The following is a 14,518-nucleotide window of genomic DNA, read 5'->3' as shown; positions in this document are numbered from 1 at the left end:
GAGAGACTTCTTTTTCTATTGAACAATATTTTATTTCTTGATCCCTGTATTACCATGATGAGGCAAGCCAGATAAAATCAGAGGATAGTGTTTAATGGAATGTTCCAGAGAATTATCATTTCTCATCTTCACTTTTGTGAATGGCTATGGAGTTCTGTATATATTTATTTTGTGCATTTCAGAATAACTTGTGCAGAAAGTGTATTATACAAACCAGTTGAAGTTAGGCACTGCCTTCTTTTCTTTTCATTTAAGATACATTGTAAAAGCATGGAGGCACTCAGATGGAGTATAACACGTACATCGAAAATAGAGAATTAAGCACATTATCTAGATAGTGCCTTTGGAGTTTTAAAAAGCTATTGAGATATAATTCACATATCATATAATTCACCCATTCCAAGTGTGTAGATCAGTATCTCTTAGTCTAGAGAGGTGTCACCTCTGACCACAGTCAATTTCAGAGCATTTCCATCAGCCCCCCAAAGAAACCCTGCATCCCTTAGCTACCTCCCAAGGCCCCCCCATCTCCCGCAGCCCCAGGCCACCCCCAGTCTAATATCCGTCTCTGGAGACATGCCTCTTCTGGGTGTTTTACATGAATGGAATCATGCAGTATGCTCCTTTGGGATTGGCTTTTCTCATTTGACCTCATGTTTTTGCGGTCCATCCATGGTATAGCATGGATCAGTTCTTCCGTTTCTGTTGACTGTCAAACAATAAACAGTACGTGGCTGTATTTACCCATTCATAAGTTGATGGAGATTTGGGTTGTTTCCACTTGGCAACTCTTAATAATGCTGCTGTGAACATTGGTTTATACATTTCTGGATGGACATGTTTTTATTTTCCTGTGGTTGGATTTTATCCTGAGTTAACTGGCTGATTTCACCTCTTCTTGGCCTTTGCTCAGACTGTGCTTTCTGTCTTTACAGTTTGTTTTCTCTTGGGTAGTCCTCCATTTATTCAGACCTGGCGCCCAGTCTCTCCTCCTCCATGGAGCTTTCCTGACTCTCATCGAGCCTTTTCTCTTCAGCCCTGTTATGTAGTCTGTGAAGAACAATTTAGCCCTTAATTTTGCATTGTTGTCATTTTTTTCATGAGGGAGAATCTTATCTAGGTATACCTTGTTCTAACAGGGAGTATTTATGGATATGCACAGCACTTGTCTTGCATAAATGGGAAACAGTTTAGTTTAACAACTGTTAGGACACAACTAAGTACTTCATCCCACGCCAGTTATTTTTTCTTGAAGGTGTTTGTATAGTAAAACTTTTATTAAAATGTATTTTAAGCAACTCAATGTAAAATTGAAAGCGCTTAGTCTAATAGAGGAGAATTGTTCAATTAAATGCTCATCTTTCTCCCTGACTCTGGGAGAAAAGTGTAAATTTGCCTTCCTTCATTATGTAGGCAGAAGTGGGATTTATAGATTTCTAGCCTTTCACCAACTGTAAAGTTCTGGGAATAGCTTCTCTGATATCCGTACCTCGTAACCTTAATTGTCTCACCTGAGTACTGGCTAGACATTAACAGTTGTGAGAATGAATTGACTCAGAACTTTGATTTAGCAGTAGAGTTACATTTCCATGGCAGTGACTTCATCCTTCCTCTGAGGGTCGTGTAATGTTCTGTACCACTCCATCCAGGAGGTGCTATTTACACATTAACTGGTGGTCATTGTCCACTGAGTAGTACAGAGAGGAAGGAAGTTGCAAATTACTGTAAGTGGAGAAAAGTACTAGAGTACTAGTTTGTTAGTGGAGTCAGTGAACATTTTTGAAGTCTGAACGTGTGTGTTCTAGGCCTCATGCTCCCCCTTACTGCCCCTTGCAACGGTATGGAGAGTGAGTTCACTGTGATTGTGTAGAAGACCATTTTCGTTGGCATGCCCTCTGTCTGAAGTATCAGATTGTTTTGCAGATAAAATACAGCAACCGTAATAACGCCAATTACAAAGAGTTCTTAGTATCTGCCACGTCCTCTTCTAAATACATTATATATGCTGCTGCTGCTAAGTCGCTTCAGTCCTGTCCAACTCTGTGCGACCCCATAGACAGCAGCCCACTAGGCTCCTCTGTCCCTGGGATTCTCCAGGCAAGAATACTGGAGTGGGTTGCCATTTCCTTCTCCAATGCATGAAAGTGAAAAGTGAAAGTGAAGTCACTCAGTCGTGCCCGACTCTTAGCGACCCCATGGACTGGAGCCTACCAGGCTCCTCCGTCCATGGGATTTTCCAGACAAGAGTACTGGAGTGGGATGCCATTGCCTTCTCTGACATTATGTATAGTCCCCGATTTAATCTTCCCAGCATCCCACTGAGGTTGATGCTACCATTATCCCCATTTTATGGAGGGAGAAACTGAGATACAGTAAGGTTAAGTAATTTTCCCCAGGACTCACAGCTCAGAACTGATGGAATTCGAACACAGGCCCATGGATTCTGGCTCCCATGTACCTACTGCCTCTCACACTAGTCCCTGAAGCATCTGGTTGTCACCAACAGTAGCGCTAGCTCTCAGAGTCACTGGAAGAGCTGTGGTCATTCACAAATGTGGATGTTTAAAGTGATGGCTGATGTGGCGCTTAGAATAAAAAATATATATATGTTTAGCATCAGGTAATTTTCTGTCTTTCCCCATTTGGCCAGTTTATAAATTTGTGTACTTATTTGAGAAAATCTAATTTAAAGCATGAATGATTTTGTGTTTGAGTGCTAAAGGGGAGGTCAGTAATGTACAAAGGGCAGACAGTAAATATTTTCATTTTTTGGACTGTAAGGTATCTATGGTAACAACTCAACTCTGCTGTATGGCAGGAAAGCAGCTGTAAACAATATGCAGATAAAAGAGACAGAAACTGACATTGGCAGATTCACTAGGTCATTAGTAATTAAAACAGTTGTTTTTTTCCCTTTTTTTTTTTTTTTTCTTTCTTTTTAGGTGCAGGAAACACAGGATATATGTACAAAGGTCGTGAAATGTGCTGAAAAAACACAGGATCACATCCAAAAGTATGATTTAAAGCAGCACAGAAAACAACTTAAATATAAAGCAGATAAACAGTATAATATGAGAATTACATCAATAATAATAATAAAAAACATCATTGTGAAGCTGGGTAACATTTCAGCTTTGAGGTGTTTTGAGATGCATAATTTTCCCCCATTATTTTCATATTTTGCACATTATCCACAAGTGAAAGGTGAAAGTGTTAGTCACTGAGTCGTGTCCGACTCTTTACAACTCCATGGATATAGCCCACCAGGCTCCTCTGTCCATGGAGTTCTCCAGGCAAGAATCCTAGAGTGGGTTGCCATTTCCTTGTCCAAGGGATCTTCCTGACTCGGGGATCGAACCTGGGTCTCCTGCATTGTCGGCAGATTCTTTACCGTCTGAGCCACCAGGGAAGCCAATTATCCACAAAACACAACTAGAAAAACAGTGCGGTTGCCAGATCATTTACTTTCCAAAATTCTAACAACCTATGTAATGGAACCTGCAGATGTTTGTTCAGAAACAGTGTGGTATTTTAAAAATACCTTTTAAAAGTCCCCGTGAAGGACTGCCGTGACAGTCCACTGGTTAAAACTATGCCTTCCATTGCAGAGGGTTTGATCCCTGTTTGGGGAGCTAAGATCCATGTGCCTCCCAGCCAAAAAACCAAAATATAAAACAGAAGCAATATGGCAGTAAATCAATAAAGACTTTAAAAATGGTCCACATTCAAAAAAATCTTTAAACAAAAAACCTTATGTGTGAGAATCATTGTCTTAAAATCTGCATTTTAGGCTTGAAATGGAAAATACCGAGTTACAAACTACAGTCAAAAAGCAAGCGGACAGAATCAAACAGCTTCAGGAAAACCTGTTAGGCATAAGATCGGTAAGTCAACCTCTTAATCTCTGTCATACTGATGAGGAAGAGTTTTAACGTTTTAATAGTAATACATAAGAATATTTTGCACAATGTGAAAAGTCTCATTGATTAAAAAGTTTATGGTATTTTTACTGATACTGCTTGCTACTAATAGCATAATTACTCTTTAGAGAAGAAATGGACTGAATTCATAAAATTAATGATTTTTGTAGTAAGATTTTAATTTAAAAGATTGTGACAATCCAGTCCAAAAGCAATATTTTCTATAGAAAATATTTTGTGTGTTCATTCCTCTGTCAATGAAATCAGGGTTTTTCCACTTTCTGGCTATTATTAATAATGCTGCCTGGAACATTGGTACACAAACATATGTTAGAGTCTAGAAATTTGAGTAATGATTTGATTGAGAATTCTGAGTATCTCATGTAATCCTAACCCTTCTGTGAGATTTTTGAGAATGAATCATTTTTAATATTGTAGCCTATTCTCTTCACCAGGAATGAATACTATGTCTGTATAGACAGTGTTTCTGAAAGAATGCATTTTTCCTTTGTTGGATTTTTTTTTTAAAGAGCTGGGGTATGCATGGGGATTTTTCAAAGATTACTTTAGTAAGATGATATTTACCCTGGAATATCTTGAACCACTGATGAAAATTATTTTAGAGCATCTTTAGAAAGTAAAATGTAAATATAGCCACACTTTAAAAAAATTTCACTAGCATTTACTATTTTATGTGTCAGTTCAGTTGCTCAGTCGTGTCCGACTCTGTGACCCCATGGACTGCAGCACACCAGGCTTCTCTGTCCATCACCAACTCTCAGAGCTTGCTCAAACTCATGTACATCGAGTTGGTGATTGCATCCAACTATTTAACCTGTCGTCCGCTTCTCTTCCTGCCTTCAATCACGCCCAGCATCAGGGTCTTTTGCAATGTGTCAGTTCTTCGCATTGGAGCTACAGCTTCAGCATCGGTCTTTCCAATGAATATTCAGGACTGATTTCCTTTACGATTGACTGGTTTGATCTCCTTACAGTCCAAGGGCCTCTCAAGAGTCTTCTCCAACACCACAATTGAAAAGAATGAATGCTTTGGTGCTCAGCTTTCTTGATGGTCCAAATTTCACATGCATCCATGACCACTGGAAAAACCATAGCTTTGACTAGACAGACCTTTGTCGGCAAAGTAATGTCTCTGCTTTTTAACATGCTGTCCAGGTTGATCATAGCTTTTCTCCCAAGGAGTGAGGGTCTTTTAGTTTCATGACAGCAGTCACCATCTGCAGTGATTTTGGGCCCAAGAACATAAAATCTGTCACTGTTTTCATTGTTTCCCCATCTCTATGCCATGAAGTGATGGGATTGGATGCCATGATCTTCGTTTTTTGAATGCTGAGTTTTAAGCCAGATTTTTCACTTTCCTCTTTGCCTTTCATCAAGAAGCTCTTTAGGTCCTCTTTGCTTTCTGCCATAAGGGTGGTGTCATCTGCATATCTGAGGTTATTTATATTACTCCCAGATATCTTGATTCCAGCTTGTACTTCCTCCAGCCTGGCATTTCGCATGATGTACTCTGCATAGAAGTTAAATAAGCAGGTGACAATATACAGCCTTGATGCATCTTTTCCCAATTTGGAACTAGTCCATTGTCCCATGTTTGATTCTAACTGTTGCTTCTTGAGCTACATACAGGTTTCTGAGGAAGCAGGTAAGGTGGTCTGGCATTCCCATCTCTTGAAGAATTTCCACAGTTTGTTATGATCCACAAAGTCAAAGGCTTTGACAGTCAATAAATCAGAAGTAGATGTTTTTCTGTAATTCTCTTGCTTTGTCTATGATTCAACAGATGGATGTTGGCAATTTGGTCTCTAGTTCCTCTGCCTTTTCTAAATCCAACTTGTGCATCTGGAAGTTCTCATTTCACGTACTGTTGAAGCCTCACTGGAAGAATTTTGAGCATTACTTTACTAGCATGTGAGATGAGTGCAGTTGTGCAATTGGTTGAACATTCTTTGGCATTGCTTTTGAGATTGGAATGAAAACTGACCTTTTCCAGTCCTGTGTCCACGGCTGAATTTTCCACATTTGCTGGCGTATTGAGTGCACCACTTTCAAAGCATCATCTATAGGATTTGAAATAACTCAATTGGAATTCCATCACCTCCACTAGCTTTATTTGTAGTGACACTTCCTAAGGCCCACTTGACTTTGCAATCCAGGATGTCTGGCTCTAGGTAAGTGATCACACTGTTATGGTTATCTGAGTCATGGAGATCTTTTTTGTATAGTCCTTCTGTGTATTCTTGCCACCTCTTCTTAATATCTTCTGCTTCCGTTAGGTCCAACAATTGCTGTCCTTTAATGTGCTCATCTTTGCGTGAAATGTTCCCTTGGTATCTCAAATTCTCTTGAATAGATCTCTAGTCTTTCCCATTCTATTGTTTCTCTTTATTTCTTTGCCTTGATCACTGAAGAAGGCTTTCTTATCTCTCCTTGCTATTCTTTGGAACTCTGCATTCAGATGATTGTATCTTTTCTTTTCTCCTTTGCCTTTAGCTTCTCTTCTTTTCTTAGCTATGTGTAAGTCCTCCTCAGACAACCATTTTGCCTTTCTGCATTTCTTTTTCTTGGGGATGGTCTTGATCACTGCCTCCTGTACAATGTCACAAACCTCCATCCACAGTTCTTCAGGCACTGTCTATCAGATCTAATCCCTTGAATCTGTTTGTCACTTCCACTATATAATCATAAGGGATTTGATTAAGGTCATACCTGAGTGGTCTAGTGATTTTCTGTACTTTGTTCAATTTAAGTCTGAATTTGGCAATAAGGAGTTCATGATCTGAGCCAGTCAGCTCCCGGTCTTTTTTTTTTTTTTTTGCTGATTGTATAGAGCTTCTCCATCTTTGGCTGCAAAGAATATAATCAGTCAGACTTTGGTATTGACTACTTGGTGATGTCCATGTGTAGAGTCGTCTGTTGTGTTGTTGGAAGAGGGTGTTTTGGTATGACCAGTGCAGACTCTTGGAGGGCACAAACAAAGCCTTGTGTGCACCAGGAGCCAGGAGAAAGGAGCAGTGTCCCCACAAGAGACTGAGCCAGACTTGCCTGTGAGTGTCCAGGTGTCTCCTGCAGAGGGGTGGGTCGACAGTGGCCTGCTGGGGGTCAGGGGCACTGAATACAGCAGTGCATGAACAAGTCCTTTTGAAAGAGGTGGCCATTACTGTCATTACCCCTACCATAGTTTGACCTCAAGCCAAACAACAGGGAGAGAACACAGGCCCACTCATCAACAAAAACTTGGATGAAAGATTTACTGAGCATGGCCCTGCCCATCAGAATAAGACCCCACAGTCAGTCTCTCCCATCAGGAAGCTTCTATAGGCCTCTATCCTTATCCCTCAGAGGGCAGACAGAATGAGAACCACAATCACTGAAAACTAACCAAACTGACCACATGGATCACGACCTTGTCTAACTCAATGAAACAACGAGCCATGCCATGTCGGGCCACCCAAGGTGGAAGGGTCGTTCTGGAGCACTCTGACACAACGTGGTCTGCTGGAGAAGGGCATTGCAAACCACTTGAGTATTATTGCCTTGAGAACCCCATGAACAGTATGAAAAGGCAAAAAAATAGGATACTGAAAGATGAACTCCCCAGGTTGATAGGTGCTCAATATGCTACTAGAGATCAGTGGAGAAATAACTCCAGAAAGAATGAAGAGAGGGAGCCAAAACGAAAACAACGCCCAGTTTTGGATGTGACTGGTGATGGAAGCAGAGTCCGAAGCTGTAAAGAACAATACTGCATGGGAACCTGGAATGTGACGTCTATGAACCAGGGTACATTGGAAGTGGTCAAACAGGAGATGGCAAGAGTGAACATTGACATTTTAGGAAAACTTCTCAAGCAGAGTTGGAAAAATATAAGAAACTCTACCTAGAAGAACTAAAAGTTAGAAAGTCATTGGAAAATAAGCTAGGCATGTAAGTCAAAACACAGAATCACAAAATAAATTTAGTTCGTTAATTTGTCTCTAAAGCCTAATTTTTATAGAGCCAGGTTCCTGAGATGAGTAGGAAGTGAAAGCTAACTAGATAGTCACTGCTAAACGCGCCCTAAGTCAAACTAGTAATACTATATCCTTGTAAGTTTTCCTACACTATGTAAAATCATGGTTGTGAAATCGGGGGAAATGAACATGGGGGTGACTGGCAGGACAATTCACAAAGTGCCTAAAAATAACATGGTGACCTGACTCAGGGCGGGTGTGGAAGATGCAAAGGGCAGATCGCAGCACCTCCAGTGCCTAGTCCAGGTTTCCCTACTATCTGAAAGCAGAGCATTCCTAGGAAGCCTTTCATAAGCCAAAACATCATAAACCAAAGAAGCAGGGACCCGAGGACACATTCTGCTCGTAGATGCATAAAATGAATATGCACGAGTAAAGCACAGGTGCTCCCACACAAGGTTCAGGGGTGTGGAGACTTGACGCTGAGAGGTGGGGTGTCACTCCCGGGGAAGGAGCTCGGTGGGGCCGGTCTCCCTATTTGTGGAACACGATGCCTCTCACTGTAAAAGCATGCACTGAACATCGTTTCAGCTTTTTGCCTTTTTAAATGAAACCAAAAATCCTCTTCAGATTTTTTTTTATTATTATGAAAAACAGGTGCCTATGTAGGCCCTTCGTAGAAGTGAAGTAACATAAAATGAACTTTGGAAAAGCAGGGGATGCTTGAAATTGTTTCTGGGGCTGTTTTAGCCCTTTTCAGTCTCTCCCAATGACTTTCTCATCCTACCCTCGAGATTGTGGCTCTAGGTGATTCCTCAGAGCCAAATGCTTAATATTTCTGAGGTCATGAGTGAAACATTTATACTAGGGTGGTGAAAGCAAATACTTGAACGTGGCTTTGAGGGATGGGGTGTTTCTTCATCCCTGGACTCTTTCCTGGAGGCAGGTGTGTCCCAGAGGGCAGCAGATATCACTGTGAGGCCACCTCCCTTTCTCTCTGACGCCCTTTCTCTCCTCTCCCAACTGTGACTTGTTAGTTGAGGAGCCCCAGACACACGTGTACTTCTTTAGAACATGTTTACAACTATCATTGTTTACAGGAGGTCTGCTCTGTGCTTTCAGTGTTCAGTTTAGTGGGACATTCCATTTACTATATGGCAACTTAAAAAATGCAAATCATTTAGGGAATGGTGCTGTAAAGAGCAATATTGCACAGGAACCTGGAATGTTAGGTCCATGAATCAAGGCAAATTGGAAGTGGTCAAACAGGAGATGGCAAGAGTGAACATCGACATTCTAGGAATCAGCGAACTGAAATGGACTGGAATGGGTGAATTTAACTCAGATGACCACTATATCTACTACTGTGGGCAGGAATCCCTTAGAAGAAATGGAGTAGCCATCATGGTCAACTAAAGAGTCCGAAATGCAGTACTTGGATGCAATCTCAAAAACAACAGAATGATCTCTGTTCGTTTCCAAGGCAAACCATTCAATATCACAGTAATCCAAATCTGTGCCCCAACCAGTAATGCTGAAGAAGCTGAACAGTTCTATGAAGACCTACAAGACCTTTTTAGAACTAACACCCCAAAAAGATGTCCTTTTCATTTTAGGGGATGCAAAAAGAAGGAAGTCAAGAAACACCTGGAGTAACAGGCAAATTTGGCCTTGGAATACGGAACGAAGCAGGGCAAAGACTAACAAGAGTTTTGCCAAGAGAACGCACTGGTCATAACACCCTCTTCCAACAATACAAGAGAAGACTCTACACATGGACATCACCAGATGGTCAACACCGAAATCAGATTGATTATATTCTTTGCAGCCAAAGATGGAGAAGCTCTGTACAGTCAGCAAAAACAAGACCAGGAGCTGACTGTAGCTCAGACCATGAACTCCTTATTGCCAAATTCAGACTTAAATTGAAGAAAGTAGGGAAAACCACCTGACCATTCAAGTATGACCTAAATCAAATCCCTTATGATTATACAGTGGAAGTGAGAAATAGATTTAAGGGACTAGATCTGATGGACAGAGTGCCTGATGAACTATGCACGGAGGTTCGTGACACTGTACAGGAGACAGGGATCAAGACCATCCCCATGGAAAAGAAATGCAAAAAAGCAAAATAGCTGTCTGGGGAGGCCTTACAAATAGCTGTGAAAAGAGAAGTGAAAAGCAAAGGAGAAAAGGAAAGATATAAGCATCTGAATGCAGAGTTCCAAAGAATAGCAAGAAGAGATAAGAAAGCCTTCCTCAGCGATCAATGCAAAGAAATAGAGGAAAACAACAGAATGGGAAAGACTAGAGATCTCTTCAAGAAAATTAGAGATACCAAGGGAACATTTCATGCAAAGATGGTCACAACAAAGGACAGATATGTATGGACCTAACAGAAGCAGAAGCTATTAAGAAGAGGTGGCAAGAATACAGGGAAGAACTGTACAAAAAAGATCTTCACGACCCAGATAATCACGATAGTGTGATCACTCACCTAGAGCCAGACCTCCTGGAATGTGAAGTCAAGTGGGCCTTAGAAAGCGTCACTACGAACAAAGCTAGTGGAGGTGATGGAATTCCAATTGAGCTATTTCAAATCCTGAAAGATGATGCTGTGAAAGTGCTGCACTCAATATGCCAGCAAATTTGGAAAACTCAGTAGTGGCCACAGGACTGAAAAGATCAGTTTTCATTCCAATCCCAAAGAAAGGCAATGCAAGGAATGCTCAAACTACCGCACAATTGCACTCATCTCACACGCTAGTAAAGTAATGCTCAAAATTCTCCAAGCCAGGCTTCAGCAATATGGGAACCGTGAACTTCCAGATGTTCAAGCTGGTTTTAGAAAAGGCAGAGGAACCAGAGGTCAAATTACCAACATATGCTGGATCATGGAAAAAGGAAGAGAGTTCCAAAAAAATATCTGCTTTATTGACTATGCCAAAGCCTTTGACTGTGTGGATCACAATAAACTGTGGAAAATTCTGAAAGGATTTAGAATAGGATGGGAATACCAGACCACCTGACCTGCCTCTTGAGAAACCTGTATGCAGGTCAGGAAGCAACAGTTAGAACTGGACATGGAAAAACAGACTGGTTCCAAACAGGAAAAGGAGTACGTCAAGGCTGTATATTGTTGAGATAGAGACAAAAGTGAGCTTCATTTAAAATTTTTTCATGTTTGCTTTAACTACAAATTTAGAAACATTCTACAATTGCTCAGAAAAATATTTCTTGTAAATCTCCTTGCTTCTCATGAGGAGGGTAGGAGTATAAGTCCTCCCGTTGAAACTTCAGGCTGAGGAAATGAAGTTCAACTGTAATTTCTGACCAGAGTTATAGTTGAGATTACACTCATACTTTTTGTATATAGCAATTAACGATGAGAGCTCGGATAGAAGTAGGCTAAATAGTAAAGAGAGATCTTATTTGTGTTTTAAATTGTGTCCTAAATAACTCAAAATGTGGATAACTCATTGTGCTGACTCATTTTAATAAACCAGGTTTTATCAGGAAGAAACGAACATCCTTTTAAAACTAATCTCTTCAGTTTTGGCCTGCTTGATTCAACTAAAGATTTTCAAGTTTCCTGTCCTGTGTTTAAAAAATATCTATGCTTTATAAATTAACTATATCGACTGCTACAAATAGGAGTTTGATATTGATTTATTTTTGTTCACACATTTAAGACATATAATTTAAAACATTTATTAAATGCCACAAGCATTACTGAACTATGTAACAAGGTTTTACATATTCATTTTCTCTATGTTATAGTTAAAAATCTATATGTGTTTTCTTAATCTGAGGAAGTAGCTGGCATAGGACTCTAGACTCTTTTGTAGAATTGTAACTTTGACTACATCGATGACTCTCATACCTTAAAAACAACGTTTCTTTTAAAAAAAACCTTCTGCACAGAACCATATTATATAAAAGAGACAAGTATAGAGTCATTTAGCTAAAGGAGTGGCCAGAGACCGTGCACCTGTGACTTCTCTGTTCCTCAACCCTTCAGTGACCCCCAAGGGACCTTCCCCTTTTATGGGACATAGTTCAGAAACTAACACTTGTGAGAGAATCCTTCTCGCTAAACACCTTTAGAATTAAAACTTGCCGGTACATTGTTTTCTTGTGTATAATTTTCTCACCTTTCTATGCTTCGCTAAATGGAAAAGTTTAAAGAAAACTGCAGATGTGTTCTTCTTATTAATATTCGACTTCAAACTCCTTCATTTGAACATGATCCTCACCTAGAAATCAAAATAAAGGTCTCAGAAGTACATATTCAGGGCAGGAGCTGTTAAGGGAGAAGATGGTGATCTTGTGCATCTTTACCAGGATTATGGGTCATTCCCTAATTCTCTGAAATTATGTGTACTCAATAGACTGGTATTTATTATACTTTTTATCAGATTAATCTAAATAGCATTCCATATATATGTTCTCTGTTATCTAAAAGCAGAATAAGTAGGAATTCATTTTCTTTTATTTATGGGATTATTTTTCTACCTAAGTAATCTTCAAGTTAGGTCTAGTCTCAATGTATTATTTAAATGTCACATGTAGGAAATTATATGTCATTCCTATGAAAATATCTCTTGTTTAACTTAAACATAATATTTGACTTATTTCAGATGCAGCAGGAGTTGGCAGGAGTATAACTAGAGAACTAGAAGAAGGTATGTTGCCAAAACGTATGAGTTAAACTTAGACATTGATTTCTGAAATACATGGTAAACAGTCAGTGGCGTCTCTTTCCATTGTTTGGATAACAGTTGCTATCTTAAATATTTTTTCTTACATATAGCTAATGAAAAATGTGAGCATGAGCAGTCATAGTGAAAAATTCCTTCTTCCTCATTTATTCACCATGTTCCATTGCTTGAAAAACAAGCCCAAAAGGTCTAGGTATTTCTTTTATTTCTGCTATTTCCTTCTTCTGCTGCCTCCATCCCTGTGGAACTATCCGCCTACACCCTGACACTATTCTCAGAATATGTGGAGTTCATCAGCGTCTCAAGTGTCTGACAGTGGTTACGGTTAGGAACCCAGGCTGAAGCAGTCATGTTTGTGTAGCTGTCACCTGGTTGTGACTTTAAAACTCCTCTGTCGCTGACTTTGTCACCAGTTTATCTTTCACGCTCAGGAAAAGCTCCAAACACCCACCTCAATTTGGGTCCTGCCAAAGTAGTTGCCCTTATCTCTCTGCCACCCTCCTCTGCCCCTCAACTCTGCATCTAACCAGCCAGACTGTGTAGGATCCCACAGGTGTGCTTCCTCACCTCCGGTCTTTGTACATGTTTCTCCCCTCTACCTCTTGTACTTTCTCCTGTCCTTCAGATAGCTACTTACATATCACCTCCATCAAAAAGCTGGCAGTACTGACACAAGGCTGGCTGTCCCTTTTGAGTGCTCCTTGTGCCATCTTTTATATCTGTCTTAGTATTTATGACTCTGTGTGGAAATCCGCTGTTCATGTATTTTTCCAGTTTAGGGCATATCATTTTTCAGGGTGGACTGGGTCACCTTCATCTTGTAATTCCAGTGCTTGTCACAGCACCTCTGCATGTAGTTATCGAGTAAATGAATGAAGAATGAGAAAACCAGAAGCCCTGATACTCAGCCACACGTGCGACCATGAGCAGATTATATAATTGTAATCTTGTTTTTTGTGTTGTGTCATCTATAGATATATTTCATTCTTCGGACCACTTGGAAAGGTGTCAGTTTTGTTTTTGTTTTTTTTTTTCTTAACTAATACTTAGTTAACTCAAGTATTTTAGGTAAAGAATATAATTCTTTCCTTTTCTTTCCAGTTGATGCTGAATTTGCATCTAATTCCTTTAGAGTGTCTCCTTGAGGATCTACAGATGGGTCAAATGTATATGAGGACCTACTATGGAAAACATCACAAGAATATGTACAGACTTTGAAGAAAAAAGATATGATTTGAATGATGAATAGTAAAAGTTTCCCTACGGGACTGTTTACGTGAAGTTTTCATTGTTTCCCATTAAACCTGATGAGAAATTCTTTATTAAAGGAAAATATTTTCATATTATGTGTGTATGATAACAATGTATATGGTATTTTAAGCGATGTTTCTCTGCATCTAACTTAGCAGACTTAAAAGCCAGCACTGTTGAGTTTTCCATATTCAAAGTGATACTGTTAGTCACTCAGCCATGTCGACTCTTTGTGATCCCATGGACGAGCCCGCCAGGCTCCTCTGTCCATGGAATTCTCCAGGCAAGAATACTGGAGCAGGGAGCCATTCCCTTCTCCAGGGGATCTTCCAGAACCAGGGATCAAACCCAGGTCACCTGAATTGCAGGTGGATTCTTTACCATTTGAGCGGCCCTGTATGAACTCAAACCCTAATATCAGCTGTTTAAACAGCACCCAAACAACCAGACTTGTCATTAATATTTAGTGGTGTTGATTGATAGCTTTTTTGTATTTTCCAGTTTTTATCACTATATATAGATCTAAAGACTTAGATACTGCTGTTATGGCTACCATCAATGTTTTGATGTATTACAACTGTTAATAGTGGCATAAAACTTACTATATGTAACTGTAAACATGGATTCATGGGTCTTTCCTCATGGAGAAATA

General features: G+C 39.9%; 1 protein-coding gene across 1 annotated transcript in view; it reads left to right on the top strand.

Annotated features, from left to right (window-relative positions):
* The window catches only part of LOC147361234 (ankyrin repeat domain-containing protein 26-like), a 55,950-nt gene extending 41,989 nt beyond the window's left edge, over window positions 1-13,961 (top strand). The window contains exons 16-19 of the mRNA XM_086334964.1: window positions 2,943-3,013; window positions 3,791-3,884; window positions 12,535-12,579; window positions 13,717-13,961. Coding sequence (XP_086191090.1) covers window positions 2,943-3,013; window positions 3,791-3,884; window positions 12,535-12,561 — 192 coding nt within the window. The 3' untranslated portion in view covers window positions 12,562-12,579; window positions 13,717-13,961. The remainder of the gene's footprint in view (window positions 1-2,942; window positions 3,014-3,790; window positions 3,885-12,534; window positions 12,580-13,716) is intronic.
* The last annotated feature ends 557 nt before the right edge of the window (window positions 13,962-14,518 follow it).

This window comes from Bos grunniens, chromosome 13 (assembly GCF_055505025.1).
Source record: "Bos grunniens cultivar Pamir isolate PY7600 chromosome 13, Bosgru_T2T1.0, whole genome shotgun sequence".
Classification (NCBI taxonomy): domain Eukaryota; kingdom Metazoa; phylum Chordata; class Mammalia; order Artiodactyla; family Bovidae; genus Bos; species Bos grunniens.
This window is presented reverse-complemented; position numbering and strand designations above follow the sequence as displayed.